General features: G+C 37.6%; 2 protein-coding genes across 3 annotated transcripts in view; both read right to left on the reverse strand.

Moving 5' to 3' along the window:
* Positions 1-3,952: 3,952 nt before the first annotated feature.
* On the reverse strand, positions 3,953-10,734 carry LOC149924910 (calcium-activated chloride channel regulator 1-like). 2 transcript variants are annotated; one of them, XR_016477038.1, is made up of 12 exons: positions 10,633-10,734; positions 10,290-10,557; positions 10,081-10,231; positions 9,475-9,586; positions 8,973-9,416; positions 8,615-8,911; positions 7,502-7,708; positions 7,310-7,438; positions 6,050-6,182; positions 5,502-5,612; positions 4,436-5,436; positions 3,953-4,379 (listed from the first exon to the last, which is right to left on the reverse strand). XR_016477038.1 is itself a non-coding variant. In XM_090161132.1 (11 exons), the coding sequence occupies exons 1-11, from the start codon at positions 10,660-10,662 to the stop codon at positions 4,496-4,498; spliced, it is 2,823 nt and encodes a 940-aa protein (XP_090017258.1). In that variant the 5' UTR covers positions 10,663-10,734; the 3' UTR covers positions 4,401-4,495. The 2 variants fall into 2 exon arrangements, 1 of the variants encoding a protein (XP_090017258.1); XM_090161132.1 differs by lacking the exon at positions 3,953-4,379 and having other exon boundaries at positions 4,401-5,436.
* Positions 10,735-10,961: 227 nt separating this feature from the next.
* LOC149924911 (serine/threonine-protein phosphatase 1 regulatory subunit 10-like) overlaps positions 10,962-16,851 on the reverse strand; it is a 28,596-nt gene continuing 22,706 nt past the window's right edge. Inside the window, exons 12-16 of the mRNA XM_090161674.1 lie at positions 13,725-13,837; positions 11,639-11,936; positions 11,376-11,575; positions 11,250-11,293; positions 10,962-11,183 (exon numbers count right to left, since the gene is read on the reverse strand). Coding sequence (XP_090017800.1) covers positions 11,126-11,183; positions 11,250-11,293; positions 11,376-11,575; positions 11,639-11,936; positions 13,725-13,837 — 713 coding nt within the window. The 3' untranslated portion in view covers positions 10,962-11,125. The remainder of the gene's footprint in view (positions 11,184-11,249; positions 11,294-11,375; positions 11,576-11,638; positions 11,937-13,724; positions 13,838-16,851) is intronic.

Genomic DNA, 16,851 nt, shown 5'->3' on the forward strand with positions numbered 1-16,851 from the left:
ACTAGCAGCATGTTAGAAGTTTATTGGCGAACTTGCTTGAGATGAGAGGTGTAATTGTTGACTTGTGCGCTTAATTTTCTATTCAAAATTAATGGAAAAATCATAATTGAAATCTTGAGAAATACATTAAATCGAAACTAACAAAGTAAGTTTTTCAATAATATATCAATATAAATAATATCTATATCAATTAATTATAGCTTTGTGAACAATGTTTTGCATGAGCGGTTAGGCCTTGGCAATTACAAGGTCAAGTGTTTTATAAATAACATATAAAATAGACTACAACATTAAAAGATAATGATATTTGTTAAAAGTATTTGAATTGTAATTGTTTTTACGTATTAAAATCTATAAGCTTAATTAAAATGTTTCTTTTCTATATCACTACTATATTAATTCTATGTACTTCGCCAAAAGATTTTGTCTTGTATATTGTTTGGATTAGTTCTATTAATATAAATAGCTCATTTTTGTTTACAAAATAATTGAAAATTATTATCGATTCAATCTCAGCTAAATTACTGTTAAGGCATCAAATTGGTATTAAGTGGGAGTTCCGAAGTGCGATTTAATTTGACGTCGGCACAACGTCGTTTCACAGTCGGAATTGTATGTATATGAAGTTAGCCCAACGTCGTTTCCGAGTCGGAAATATGCCTTTGTGAAGTCGGCCCATAGTCATTTCTGAGTCAGCCCATAGTCCTTTCTGAGTCGGCCCATAGTCCTTTCTGAGTCGGCCCATAGTCCTTTCTGAGTCGGCCCATAGTCCTTTCTGAGTCGGCCCATAGTCCTTTCTGAGTCGGCCCATAGTCCTTTCTGAGTCGGCCCATAGTCCTTTCTGAGTCGGCCCATAGTCCTTTCTGAGTCGGCCCATAGTCCTTTCTGAGTCGGCCCATAGTCCTTTCTGAGTCGGCCCATAGTCCTTTCTGAGTCGGCCCATAGTCCTTTCTGAGTCGGCCCATAGTCCTTTCTGAGTCGGCCCATAGTCCTTTCTGAGTCGGCCCATAGTCATTTTTGAGTCGGCCCATAGTCCTTTCTGAGTCGGCCCATAGTCCTTTCTGAGTCGGCCCATAGTCCTTTCTGAGTCGGCCCATAATCCTTTCTGAGTCGGCCCATAGTCATTTCTGAGTCGGCCCATAGTCATTTCTGAGTCGGCCCATAGTCATTTCTGAGTCGGCCCATAGTCATTTCTGAGTCGGCCCATAGTCATTTCTGAGTCGGCCCATAGTCATTTTTGAGTCGGCCCATAGTCATTTTTGAGTCGGTCCATAGTCCTTTCTGAGTCGAATTTTTTTGTCGATCGACGGTCGGCCGACTACTTTTCTACTAGGACATTTCGACCTTTCAGAGTGGGGTGGCCCAACAGTAGGCCGACCTTTCTGTTTTAAGACACTAGCCGACGTCGGCCCGACTCTAAAATGCTACAGGGGTAGCTTTGACGTAACTGATTACAGATTTAGCTATACCAAAAGTAAATAGGGGGAGAAAGTCTGGTACTTGGGTCCAACCGCACGACGTCTTATTTGAGGGGTAAAATTTTTGGGCTTCGGAAATGACTTCCCCCTCGCCTCTTTACAGGGACACAAAGGTATCGGTTGTACTCCGCCACGATGAAAAATAGTTCTCTATAAAATACGCGAATATTACAGTTTTGCTCTCGATAATTTGGTTAATTTAGTTCCTAAATAAAGTAGATATATGATAGAAACTAAAATGCGACATTTTAAAAATAATAACACGACTTTTGAAAATAAATAAATCGTAACTAGAATAACGCTCACTTAAATCGTGAAGAGTGTGGCGCCATCTAAGAGCAGAGATCGGGACTAATTGGTATATCTACGATGTTAAGGCCTAACAATTTGCAAGTTTAACTGAAATAATAGCTTTAGCTACGAGCTTTTTTTGTTTATTTTACAATTGATATAGTAATTATTAATTAAAATCAACCGTTATCAAAGGAAATAATGGTCAGCATTTGACAGAGAGACTATTTGAAATCGCGAGGCGGTGACATGGTTGCCAGGGAATAAAATTCAAAATTTTCATCTTGAGCGCGGACCGAAATACCACAAATGCACTACTTGGATAACTTCATGGCCATCTCTAATAACAGGGGCCTTTTCATAATACAGGTGGCAGTGATAAAGCCGACAGTTGCTTTAAACCAAGTGGCAGCTCTGGTCTAACTGGCTTTTCTGAAGGTAGATGTCGCCAGCATAGAAATTAAAACAAGTTGAGTAAGAATCAAAGTTTGCTCGGGAAGGTGTGTCTAATACATAGTTTGCATCCCTACGTCATCAATGACGCAGTTCCAAGTATAGATATAAGAACCAAGAATAAATATTTAATTTGAGCAAGAATGAACGGTTCTTCGCCGCCATTTTGAAGGTGTAGATTTCTTAGTAAAACGGGAGGGTTAACAGTTTCAATCGTCTGTTTGCGGATTTTAATTATTTTCAAATGATTAAGGATTTATTTTCACGTTAAAAATGGTTATCTGCCTGGTTAAAAATTGTTCGAGTAGTTCAATTACCAAGGGAGAGCGAAAATTGTTTATTTTATTCGATAGTGAAGGTAATTGTAAAAAGAATGACCGCAAAGGCCTAACTTTGATAAACTTTGCCAACCTCTTTTCGTAGATATTTCTGTCGTAATTTGATATTTTATTTAAATAACCCGGCCTTAGAATCTTATCTGGCTTTGTTTAGGGTCCATTTAAAATTTTAAAGCATAAATCTAATACGTTTTGTAGCTTTGACGAGATTACCAACAAAATGGCTACCTATTTAGTAGCTACGCGCGAAATGGTTTGAAGTTTTGATCGAATGCTCCACAACGTCCGTTCAGTTGTAACAGAAGATGATTTTAAAGAACATATCATGTAACTTATGATGTTGTGTCAGTCATCATCATGCCAGCAGGAAACTATAGAGGTATACACTTGGAATGTCTAAGGTTCCATTGGAACGGTGATACGAAAGTGCGTCGAGAAAAAGGCGGGGCTTAACTACGTCAAGTGTAAGACGTAACACGACATTTCAAATTCATTAGCTCGAGGTTTGACGCGAAAAGAATGCGTCGTCATGGTAACAAATATTATCGTTGATCCAGCCCATCAGGTCATGTTTCAGTCATCCGAGTACTGTGCGGAGCTATAAGGCTAGCAAACATGTAGCCGTGGTTTGTGGGTAGTTTATGTTAAGTAATGTTATGTCGAGTTTAAAAAAAAACATTATTGGTGCGTAATATGAAATATAATAAAATGCGTTTTACCAAAAGCGACATAAAACCCAAAAGTGTGTAAGGTAAATCGTTCAGTGGGAGCTTGTTGCACTGAGGGGAATGAACTGGGAACGGAGGTAAGAGAGACGTACGAGCTACGTCATAGAAATTTTTAATTTTCTCCACTCCAGCGCCGCCGAGGGAGGCGTTTTAGGACGTATGTCTACGGGCGAGTAAATCGAAGAGAGAAAATCGCGTCATACCATAGATTAAATATAATGTAGCTAGTATTATTCCAACAAGTAGGTTATGTAGTCTATAGTGAGACTATAGCTATCGCTAGATGTTTTAGCAGGCGTGAAGGTAGAATTGACACACTTTTTGGTCTTATGTCGTTTTTGTTTTTACATTGGGAGAGATAATCTCGAAGGATCGAACATGGGCCAAAATCCCGTAGAAAATTGGGGGGAAAACCACAATTCCCAGAATTTCCTTCCCATAGACTTTATATGGAAAATCCTTCAAAGAAAATACCGGATTTTGTTCAATATCCTAAATCCCGTAGTTCCAAATGCAAATGTCAAACCCCCTCGGATAATCTAATTTCTTACACTCTGTTGATTCGAAATTGCGAGCAAGGTTTGATTAAAAAAATAATTTTTGAAAGGAATAGAATAAACCACAGAAAATTATATTTCTTTAATGTTCATCATTATTTTGACCATTCAAAAGCATAATTTTGGGAAGAGCTTTATTAATTTTAAAATGTAGGGATTTAGGCTAATACCCAAGGCACCACCTTACGCCTAAGTAACTTTTAGTCGTTGAGGTGGCCGGGTTACAATGCGTATGAGGGTGGTGGAAAACCCTTCATGCCACGCGAGCCAACAGCTCCCTACACTAGTTATTAACGTTAACCTCAACAAGTTTTTATGGAAGGGGAAACCGAAAAGCTCGGGTAAAAACCCCTTTAACCAGAGAACTTGCAAACTCAACGCGGAAGGAGTTGTTCCGAGTTTTCACCCAGTGCCACAAGCTGGGATCGAACCCGGTTCCTCTTGCTGCGAGGCGAAAGTGCTAACCACTTCGCCACTCCACTACAAGACCTCTCTTCTCGAACTTCGAATTGTAAAAACGAAATCATCCATTATCTATTAAATTAAAGTATTAGATTGTTCAGAATAAATTAGTATTTTTATTAAAATACCGTAATCTGCTAAACAGTGGCTACAGCGATAAAAACATCCTAAAAATGATGGTATTAGTTTCAAACTCTCCCCAAATCAATGGAATAATCACTACGGTTATTTTGTCTATTGAAATAGCGATTAAAATTGCCAGCTGACTCGTAAATGGGGTTCACGGCCAGCGTCGTTCCATCTCCGTAAACCAAATCCCTTTGAGGGGGACTGTGACCGTCGAACACCAACTGGTTTTGCGTCTCAGCAACTCGTAAAGTCGACTGCATAGACGGATTATCTCTCCCATTTAACTCCAAAGTGTTAGGAGGATATTTGTTTTTCTTCGCGAGACACCAACAAATTAGAAAGTTACCGGATATTACCAACAGGAAAAACACGAACAGCGAACCACAGATGATAATTATCGTGTCTGTCTTCGATAACGTTCCTTTCGAGCCATTAACTGGGACGAGAGTTTCAATTGTGGAACAGTTTTTCGGGTTTGGAGTTACGGGTGCATCGGTGGGTTGACTGGTTTCTGAGTACGAGGCAGTTGTTATTGCGGTGGTAGGCCTAGCTGTTAATGTCGTGAAAACGTTCTCAACAATTATCTGAATTCGATTGGAGACTCGGCTAACTTGGTTTTCAGAATTACGGGTCCTCACGGCCACGTAGTAGTTACTCTCCTCTTCTTCCAAAAGTCCGCATACCGCGGTGATTACCAACACCTCGTTTGACGCGTTAGCTGTCGAGATCGATTTCACGTTTAATGGTTGAGCGTTTTCAAACTTATTTTCGACCAGATCATCAAACTGTTTAGAATATTTAACTTCGATGAGACTTTCGTTAATCAAGTTATTTGAAAATTGAATCCCGGGCTCCGACCAGGTCAACGTAACCAGCTTCAAGGTGCGCCGAAGAGACGCGACTTTCAAATTGTTAATTCTTCGTGGAACGATTGAAGAATCCGTTCCAACGTGGATGTAGCCCACATAGTCGAGTTCAAATACGGGGACTGATGTTGAATCTTTAAAATGCGTTTTTAGGATATGTTACGCAGATTTTGAATAAACTTATACGCGAATAACTCACCTTCTGGAGCTGTAGTGGATGAAATGTAGACGAAGTAATGCTCTGGAACGTTCTTGTTTGTGTTTGCCAAGTAATTGGTGTACAAGCCGTCGTCTCTCGTTAAGTCGGGATCTTTTTAAATATAATTTTGGTAATTGCTCTTTCATAATTTATAAAAATGAAGATTTTCACGCAAGATGGCGCCACACAACACTAGGGAGTTTTCAAGCTTCTATTTAAAAAAGGCGCACGACGCACGCTCGGGGCATGTCTAAATAGGAACGAGCCACTATGCGTTCGTCGTGTGCTTTTATTAAATACAAGTGCGCTACCTAAGAGCAACAGTCAAGCAAGTCCAAAAATCCAATTTTGGGAAGTTTCTAGAATAATTGTAACAATAATTTAATAATTGAAATATACTAAAAAGAAGGTTAAAGGATCATTAAAAGGTAAGTAATGAGTTACTAATTTCTTCCAAAAGTCACGTATCTCAACTTGCTTGACTCTTTCTCTGCGGTAGCGAGCGGGAAAGTCCTCCTAGTGTTGTGTAGTATATTTATCATTAGTACCTAAGCCATCATCTTTAAGTGGAATGACCAATTCGAGGTTGTGTTGATCAACTAGGTGAGCTTTAACTGTGGTTCCGGGGTTGAATTTGCCAAAATCCGCGTTCAAAACAATGTATTTCTCAGACTTTCCGTTCTAAACGCATTAAAGATAAATTAAAGTATGTTTATCATAATTAAAACAAAATTAGTATTAGTTAATTTACGAGAAAAAGTAGAAAAGTCCATAATAAAAAGCGGGCAAAAAAGATAAACCCTAATAATTTTAAAGTAATGATAAAACTTACGAAATACTAGGACCAATATGTTTTCGAGGATAAAAATTAAAACACGAAACTCGGACCAAATAGATCTTCGAGTAAAATACAAATTAAAATGGAATTAAAATTACCTGAACTTCCAGCGGTAGATCAGTTTCACCCTAGTTGGAAATCATCAGTACCGCCCAGGGAATCTGGCTTGTATCGCTTTTAAAGTTAGCTTCTGTTTTCGGTTTAGTCCAACTAGGGCGAACCGGTCTACCGCTGGAAATTCTGACTATTTTAATTTCATTTTAATTTGATTATCCTCGAAGACCTATTGGTCCGAGAATTTCGTAAGTTTTATCATTACTTTCAATTTATGAGGGTTTATATTTTTTGCCCCCTTTTTATTATGGGCTTTTCTACTTTTTCGCGTAATTGAATAATTACTGGACCCGAAACCAAATGGTGCGCTTGGTGCTTTTACGGCAGCGCCTCTTGTAGCGCCGTAGTGTCAAGTAATGGAAAAATTTCTATCGAAACACAAAACACGTGCCCAATATTAACGGACGACGTTAGACCTAGCGTTCTTAGCTCGTCACTGTCGTCAAAGCTTACACCTTTATTTCCATTTTGACTAGGCATTTTGAAATTTATAATCAATTTAAACCTTTACACAAACTATATACGCAAAAATATTAAATCGAAATTCCTATTTAAATTAATTAAATCATTACCCTTTCATTTTTATTCCAATACAATTATTACTGACTAATCTAAAGCCTATTAAAATTCCAAAAGCCTCACTTCTATTAAAAACAGCAGAGCAGACGACGGAATGGCGGTCATCTGACATTTTTACGCACGTGTTTCGTATTTGGAAAGAAATATTTCACGATTTTCTCGGTAGGAGCGCTGACGGGCGATGCAAATTGTGGAACATGGGATTATACTTAGGTTTTCGAGTCCAGTAATTATTCGTCCAAGATTGAACTGCATTTTCGTCCATAAGAAGTAGTACCCTTTTGTAAGACGTTTGTAGGGGTAACTGGTCTCCGTCGATGTAGCTTTTACCAACAACGAAAGCCAAAGCCGAACAATGATTTTCGTATCTCGTATTAACCTTATATTTCCAAATTTTGTTACCAGCCTAAATTAAATAGAATCAAATTTAAATACCAAATTTTAGAAGTTTTAAGTTTTCAACACTTACTTCATCAGGCGAAAGTCGTTTTGCGATTATCGCGGACGCGGCTAAATCTTTATTGCCCAAACTTTCGCCGTCGAGAAAAGCTGAGAATTTACTAGGTTGTAAGTCGCAAAAAACTTCGAAAACCAAGTGGCCATCCAAGTGACCGGCGGTAGCAAAAGTTCCTTCCATAATTATTTCGGAGTTCAGCGTTGAGTGACTTTTAAGAGCCTAATACCATACGTATTACCAGAGGTTTATAATATATCTCTTATGACAGAAGTAACCATCTATGCTATTAAAATGAAACATAATATCTTCGTATGCACCGCCCTTATGGGTTACGAGAGCCGGACCCCGACTCCCCGGTAAAGCCACCAGTTATTGCACACTCTAACCCATTGAGGGCCCATTTTCATAAGGAAAACGCCCTCCGATTCTGAGCGCTATTTCGATTACTTCGGTTCATTTACTTCTGGTATTAGAAAATCAATATATGATGGTCTTCACCCCGGGCCTCACTATTCTTTCTTTCCAAACGTGTTTTGATAAATCAACCGGAACCTACGAAGGTACATATTTCAAGCGAATAACATTTGCGTGATATTTATACGAATACTTCTATATCAAGAACCCATAGACGTACTAAGAACACGTAATCATAGCTTAAGCCCGTCGTGGAGCCTCCTAATCTATATTTTCAAAATAAGCCCGCCTTTTTATATTTTCCGCCTGTAGCAACTTGAGTAACCAAAAAAATAAGCGGTCTAAGAACTACTTAAACTAACTAAAAACCTACTTAAAAACCCCTTAAAACCAACTCTAATTTCGCTGAATGGAGGACACTTAAAGCCAACTTAAAGCCAACTTAGCCAACTTGAAACTTAATAACGACAACTTAAAGCCAACTTAAAAATAATATGTAATTTTCTGTATATGTAAGGGTTCGCGCCTTCTTCTTAGAAGTAACAATAGTGGAAGGAGACTCAATAGCTCCGCCTCTTTAAAAAAATCGATTAGGAGGCGATCCAGCCAAATTTCCTTTCCTCTGTTCTTGGTACGTCTATGGGTTCTTGCTTCTATCCAACTTTTGGTATTACCAAACCGCGATGCTAAGGTACTGTTAAAATAACTTACCAGTAATATTTGTCGGCTTCCGGATATTCTATTAACTATATCCATCAAAGAAAAGTAAAAATGTTCCCTGGTAACAATTACAGCCTCGTTTTTCATTTCGACCAAAGGATATAAGTCATCAGGACTGTCAACTATATTAGTCAGATTTTCGTACTCCTCCACTTGACTATCTTCCATAAAAGGTAACGCTAATAATTTGGCATTCTTCACAACATTCGATCCGTCATCCACCGATCTAAGAATAGTCGCGTCACCGATCAATACAATGACGTTAGTTGTATCATTAGAGTCAAACATCTAGAATAAGTTTTTTTTAAATAAAATTGTTTAATGTTAAAGTATTTTAGTATTTTCTTACCCTCGTAGCTTCTTGGAGAGCGCAAGCTGCACATGGTTTAGAACCGGTAAGGTTTCTCTTCCAAGTGAAATTTTCCAACAACTTAATTGTAGTTGGATTGAGGCGTGATATATTTCTAAAGACTTCAACTGTAACGCCGAACGAAACGACGCCTATTTCGATCTGCTCGTCAAAGATGAACGCGTTGAAGAACTCCAAAACGTTATTGATAATATCTTGGCGAGTGACGCTAATAACATTTTGTATTGCCAGTACAATCCGAGGTGGTTGAATCTTTACGTATTCAAATCGGGTGGGACTTAGAGCTATAGTACCTCCGACGGCGACAAAATCAGGAGAGGACTCGATCACGCTACCCACAGATTTACCATCGCAGTAGAAATTTTGTTTAGTTGGCGCATAAACATTGTGAGGGTACAGGATATCGTCGCAAAAATGTTCAATCTATAATGAATAGCGATTGAATTATCGGTTTAAAATAATAACTTTGATTCAGACTCACCGAAGGTATTGATTCGCTGAACATAAGTGATGAATTCAAGTTGATTTCGCGAAATAAGTCATTGGTCGAAATGTCGGGACATTTCACGGTTCCATCTTCTTGCTCAAGAACTCTGCAATTGTAATGTTATTATAGATTTGTCTGGAGAACGACGATTAAAGCAGCGTTCAGACTATGTGAAAATATTACGTTTGCGTCGATCGTGTCGGTTCTTTCGAGTTCTTACACCGTTCAGACTTCTCAACAGAGACTTTAAATTTTCGCGCGTGTCGTTTACATTTTTTCATTTCGTTGCGCTCAAAAAGTTCAAAGCAGGCATATAGCCTTATGCCCCATCAGCGATGACTCTAGGTAGTGGCGACCTTTAGAACCATCGAAATACTATAACCAATCAGAGGTGGAAAAAAATTATTTCAATTTTTCCGCCGTTATTACTGAGCTCTGATTGGATGAACAATCACTTTTTATGTTAATCTTCGTGCAAGGTTGGTTCCTTTCTGAACAGTGAAATGAACGAACCGACACGACCAACATAACCGAAACGACACGACCGATGCTAACGTAATATTTTCACATAGTCTGAACGCTGCTTTACAAAGGCTTAACTGTAAGGAGTCTCGGTGATCTTGGTCGTAGCAACCAGTCAATTTCCAACGAGTCCTTTCGTAATAGCAAGCGCCTGTTTCCGTTACCAACGGGCTTTCGTCAAAAGCGCCGTATCGATATTTCACCCAATTCTGAACGATTTTTCTAGGTCCTATAAATTAAAGGAGAGTAATTGGAATAGAACTTCGGTGAATGCACGAAAATCGAACCTAAGTCATCCTCGATTAGTTTCGTGGATAAGATGATTCCATCGTTTACCTCCCCACAAAATCCATTCTGTCTCGTCGAAATGCCATCCACTAAAGCGGACACTGTAAAGGTCGGCTTTTCCAAAGTTTCCCAAGACGCCTTTTTGATATCCGGATTACCAGGAAGAGGTCGATAATTATCATTGAGAAACAATAAAGTTACTTGCCCAAAATACGCTTTGCGATTGGTGGCGTGATATAATAAATTCGAGGCTTCAGTGAACAGATTCTACATCGGGAATTTGAGTGAAATTGTATCGTATATTACGGATTTCATTACCAATTACATACTTCAATGTATCACCTCAATTTTAAGAATGTTTTCTTGGGTCATCGAATCCCTAATTTTGACTATAACGTCTTCGTAACCATTTCGATCAAACTTTATGGAATGCGCGAAACGAATGAGGAAAATTAACACGTACCATCTAGTTACTTGTCGGTGGTTATTCATTTTTGATTTAATGAAGAACTTCAACAGCAAACGACGAAATGGAACATTTCGTTCAAAAAGGCTAACGATAAACACCGCTTATCGCGAAAGCGAAATTGATAAGAATCAGTACAGGCATATCCAACAGGTATTTAGACTGAAGTACCGGCGATTCCATCGTGAGGAAACAATACGCAAAATTTTCAAAAATCAATATTTTTTTATTCCGTTATTTTTAGGCTTTGGAATTAAAATTCAATTCTTTATACACGATATCGTAGGCTTACTTCGTAACTGACTAAACATTTCTAAGGTAAGCTAATTAATTATAGGAAATGTATCGATGATTCGTCAGTCGAGTCATCTAACCGTCCTCGCCTTCGCTGTCGGATTCATCTTCATCTCTGGTGTCACGCCTCATCCTACGCCATCAAAACAAAATCGTCAAAACAACGTGTACACGAAGAACTAATGTATATTACAATGACCTGTGTAATTTTTCAGCGACAGATTCCATTGTTAGAGCCTCTCTCTGTTTAAATTAAATTAAATTAAACCTTGAATGTGAATAAAACGCCCAGGGATGATTATGACGCGTGTGATATACTCCGAACCTTTCTTCTTCTATCAGCCGGCACCAATGACGTGGCACTAACGAAGAACGAGGTATTGTTGTCGCCCTTGTTAACAACTGTCCTTTGCAACTTGTAACGTTTGCCGTTAATTTCGACAATCTCGCTGGTGCTGTTGTTGTAGTTGTCTGGTAACTGACTAGTCATGTTCAGAATGCGTTGATGCACTTCGCGCATGAGCTCTGAAAGGAATCGAAATAAGGATGAAAATTATTCAAATTACTAACGACTCAAAACACGCGTACCTTGCATCCTAAACATCTCTTGGAAGAAATCCTGCATCGAGTTTCGGAATGGGTTCCACGAAACGAAGACACCTTCGCCCATGTTTTCCTCGTCCCAGTCATCGTCGTTGTCTATTCCGGTAGCGGGGACATCTTGGCCAGTAGTCTCACTGCCCCGACGACTGTTGACGTCGTTGCTTTCATCGTTGTTCCTATCGCGTCCTCCTTCCCTCTCGGTTTCCCGTTCCATTCGGAAGCCATGGCACAGGCAGATGGCCAGAGCCAAGAAGGCCAACACTACCCAGCTCTTGTACATTTTCTATTCAGTCGCGAATACGAAACTATGAGCACCAACTATTTAACAAAAACGAATAGTTGAAAGAAAATGGGGCTATCTAAACGGTAAAGTAGCCGCGATAACTTTGACTATAAACACGAGAAATTTAATACCTAAAAGATAAGTGTACGAATGCGTTTATTTTTAAAATTGTCGACTTGAATCTCAAATTTCCAATAGACACTTTTATAATATAAAACTTTTATCGGAATCTAACTGACATTACGAGATTGGCGAATTTAATAAAAACCGTTATATTTCGTAAGATTAGTTGTTGAGAAATTTATGAATTAATATAAACACAGCCTTGGGCCGATTTTTTCCACGTTAAATAAGCCGTCTTTGTAGAGAACTTTAATAATTTATCTATTTACAATAGCATAAGGAACCACAAAGAGGAATCACCTCCCATGAAATAATGCTCACTGATGAGGAAAAAAAAGAGATAAAACTTACATTCAAAAATTGAAAAGCTTTCTTTGACTACGCGCGTTCAACAAATTATCTACGGTTTGATATTTTGGCGGTAGTTGATCCACCGAGGTTTCCAGAGTAACTGGAAATAGGCGGCTCGCGAACGTCCGGTTATATAGACGTTGGTGAAAAGGAAATTATAATAATAATAATAATAAGCTTAACGGGGGAGGGGTGACATTGGGGAATATCACACGCTGTATCTCACAGGGCCACGTGCCAAAACGTTCCGGGGGGAAATGTAATGATGGAAAAATACAGTAGCGATGTCGTAACGTTGAATCTCGCTCCCTTAGTCAGCCCCAGTGACAACTTAACAACTTATCTATCCCCACCTTTGTAAAGGAATTTCCTTCGAAGATGACTAAGGTTCCAGTGAATAAAAACTAAGCGCGGATTAACACAATATCACTAAACTAATTGCGGTTTGTTGGGCGAAAACGCAGAATTACGGTAGGTAAAAAAAATATCACGCCATAGAAAGCGTAATATAATTATCCTTAGTCTGGTGGTTTTATAATTAGAATGATAATTAGCAGGAATGTGAAGTTGCCTAAGTATTACGAGGGCGAGTATAAGTAGAACTACATGTTTTCTTCAGTGATGTTGCTATAATTGTTCAACACTTAGGCTTGGTATTTTGAAGCCTCTTCCCTAAAAGATAATATTAAGATAAAAAAATTAATTCTAAATTTATTTTTAACATGACTTTTTCTAAATTTTCATTTTATTTTTATACAGCAATATTTTTTATTAAATAAAATCGAAAAAAATTCTGACATTTGTTTCTATAAAAATTTCGGAAACCCTTTAAATTCACAAAAAGCAAATTGCAGGCTGCGCCATTGGCTTTCTTCGTAATTTATAACATCCTTTGGAAGAGTTGTAACTCTCCGGAATAGGGTCTTCAATAAAACATCTTCAAGAAAATTGCCTAGAAGTTATATTTTCGAGAGCCAGGACCTGCAAGTCTTTGTTTATATAGTGCTTGTTGAAATAATAGAAACTTTTCACCTGTAATTAGAACGTCGTGTTTTTGCTTAGCCTTAATATGTCAAAAAAAGCTACCTGGTTAAAAAGAAACACTTGTTGCATACCGTACGCGTGAAAAGTTTCGATTAATTCAACAAGCACAATATACACGGTAACTTGCAGATCCTGGCTCTCGGAATATTACTTGGCAATTTCCTTGAAGATATTTTATTGAAGCGTCTATTACACATTTAAAAGACCGCAAAACTAAATATGTCGAAAAATGCGATTTTTCCATTTTGGCACAGTGCATTTCAATAATACCAAAATTTCATTTGCTTCAGTATCAAGTGCTATCCTCTGTAAAGTCATCTGCTTTTTCATCATGTGAATTTGCGAATTAGTGTCACGAAATATCGACAGCAGTCGAACTTTCGCTACAAAGAATTCCAAGGGTGGAAAAAACTAGATTTTTCCGCGGTATTTTTCCACCTATTGTTTTCCTGTTAAAAACCGTGTAAAAAATCGTACTTCCATGTTTTTTCCACCTCTAGTGGCAAAATTCAATAAAAAATAAATAATAAAAGCAGTATATTCTTCTATTCTATTCACTCTTCTTCTGGCCTTTTTTCATCTCTCCTATTTGCAATGACCAAATTAGTCACTTAATAGATATATCAATGATTAATTTAGCATGAAAAGAGTTTTTTCCACTTTTTTCCGGTTTTTACCAGTTTTTCCCACATGTCAGGGCAAAAACAATAAGATACTAGAAGGGATTTAATTATATACTTCTGGTAACACCGAGTAGTCCTCTACTGGTCTAGCCAAACTTCGAGGCTCGCAACAATTTTAAGGTAGTTTCCCTTCCCTGAGACATAAAGTATGAATTTACATATTTAATATTTTCCGTGCTTCGGTTATTTATTCTCTTTAAAAGTAAATAGCGCGTCTTCAACCAAAATAGTATACGGTATAAAATCATATTTAAAAATAATACGATAAGTTTGAAGGTCAAGGTGCGTGGGACGGCTATTGAAGTACGCTATTTTCTATTCAATAAAATTTACGATGACTCAACAGGAAACAGGCGAATTTTAGTATTTTACAACAATAACTTTTTCTCTTAAAGGGAATATACCCCCCCCCCCCCCTTAAAAAAAAGGTTTCCAATATTGGCCACTTTCACTTATGGGTTTTGATAATTCGGGCGCTGCTTAATGGTTTGTCGCAAAAGAAATCCCAAAAATTATTGGCTTCTCTCGTGAAGACACCTTTGTACGTTATATTCCATTCTCTCTCCTTTGTGACGTAAAAGAAGACTACAAACGTTTCCCTCTAGCGGCATCGACATTTTATAGATATATATTATATAATGATTATTATTTTCATTATGCTAACGAAAATTAATATCAGTAATTAATTTCAAAATGGTCCATTCACTTAGCAATCGACCACTTCTCTCAATTGCTATATTACCAAAGAAATAATACTAACGCTATTTTGCTATGTATATTAGAGGACTTGGATCAGTGGCGTAAATACGCCCATGCGGTGCATTGGGGCCCACCCCAGTAATGGGGCCCATAAACTTTTACTTACGAGGAGACTACCCGAGGTGATTATCACCGATTTGGTTGAAACTAGGTGGGTATGTAGACCTTATTTTAACATGAAATTTCACCAAGGGAAAAGTTGCAATTGGCATTAGTTTTGCCATGGCAACCGAAAATGTTTTTGACAACACAGTATGTATATTTTCCCATTGAAAATAACATGGGAATCTGATAACTGAAAAATTTCAAAACAAAAACAAATAGATCAAAATTGACAAATTAAATTAATTTTATGATATTTTGATGAATTTTGGTCAATTTAATAAAAATGTGTAAAAATTGATCAGAATCGGTAAAAATGGAGAAAAGCGAAATGTGAAGATAAAAAGTTGTATTTGAAAACTAATCGCCAAATCGATGATAATAAATGAATTTTATCGAAATTAATAAAATGGAATTAAGTTGTTTGAATTTGATCAAAATTAACAATTTTAATTAGAATTAATATCATTATTTTTCAAAATATCATAAAATTAATTTAATTTGTCAATTTTGATCTATTTTTTTTGTTTTGAAATTTTTCACAGGGGGGGAGGGACCATTAGAAGTGCTCAGATTCCCATGTTATTTTCAATGGGAAAATATACATACTGTTTTGTCAAAAACATTTTCGGTTGCCATGGCAAAACTAATGCCCATTGCAACTTTTCCCTTGGTGAAATTTCATATTGCCATAAGTTCTACACACCCACTTAGTTTCAACAAAATCGGTGATAATCACCTTGGGTAGTCTCCTCGTTAGTCGACTGTCCGATCGGCTGTCTCACGAAACAACGCCGTATACATGTATATTTTTAAAGAGAGTCTTACCGTGATGTCGTTATCACGATATTGGAAGCCCGTGACGTAAATAGGCCAACGCACCCAATCGCGTACATTGGAACGCCCAAAAATTGACATGTCACAGGGGCCCATTTTCTTACCTTGTATTGGGGCCGAATTTTCCTAGCTACGCCACTGACTTGGATTAACATACATTGTAGTATTGACTATTGAGCTTACTGTTAGAGCGTGAGGGAGATTAACAGGAACGTTAAAAATCTTCTCAACAAAGTTATTATAAAAAATAAACACATTCTTGGTAAAACTAATGAGTTAAATATTTATATAATGTGTTAATATAACCATGAAGTTTAAACTATCATTGTCAGAATTTAGTAATTTGGAATATATCCCTTTCATCAGAAGAAACGGTTCTACGAAATGAAATAATAGTCCTTTAAATAAAAGATTATTTATAGACGATTATAGAGTTTGTGCTGCTGCGACTGGACATATAACTGGTTTGTCAATGGTTACTCTTTATACTGCCAAAGCTGAGAATTTTCTACGCATAGATCTGGCAGCATTTTTCAACAGGGGGGCAAGACAGTCAGAGAGGTGTTTAGTTAACCGCCTATTTTGAACAAACCAAGTACACTGCATCATATGGTGCTTTCTTCAATATTTTAATTTTTTTTAAATATAATAAAATAAATTGAGTTTTTTAATATTGTGTGATGTTTAAAGGGAATATAACCTCAGGTATTTGGTGTGGAACACCAACATTTGCAGCTGTGGCCGCTCTTGCCTTTGGCTTAAAAATGTTTGGCACCACTGTACAGAGAAATTTGAAAAATTGAAGGGGTCTTCCATAAAGATTGCTTTACAGGTTATATTCCCTTTAAAGGGATATACAAGTTTTCATCGTGAGCTCCGGGGAAAAAACGAAGTACGAAAGAGGAGGAGCTACTGGATTTAAAGGCGACTAAACTTAGCAACGTTCCCCAATTTTATTGACTGATAATTACATCATCGGGTTTGTGATTGCTTGAAAAAATTACTTGGCGGTGTAC

The sequence above is a fragment of the Leiobunum rupestre genome, chromosome 10, assembly GCF_980474605.1.
Source record: "Leiobunum rupestre chromosome 10, qqLeiRupe1.1.hap1, whole genome shotgun sequence".
NCBI lineage: Eukaryota > Metazoa > Arthropoda > Arachnida > Opiliones > Sclerosomatidae > Leiobunum > Leiobunum rupestre.

Excerpts from the sequence above, each read along its gene's own strand:
- LOC149924910 (XM_090161132.1), bottom strand. The coding sequence starts at position 10,662 with ATGACCCAAGAAAACATTCTTAAAATTGAG. Across the intron at positions 8,912-8,972 it reads CTCTCCAAGAAGCTACGAGG|ATGTTTGACTCTAATGATAC; the intron begins GTAAGAAAATAC and ends AACTTATTCTAG. Across the intron at positions 6,183-7,309 it reads TACAAACGTCTTACAAAAGG|AACGGAAAGTCTGAGAAATA; the intron begins GTACTACTTCTT and ends TAATGCGTTTAG.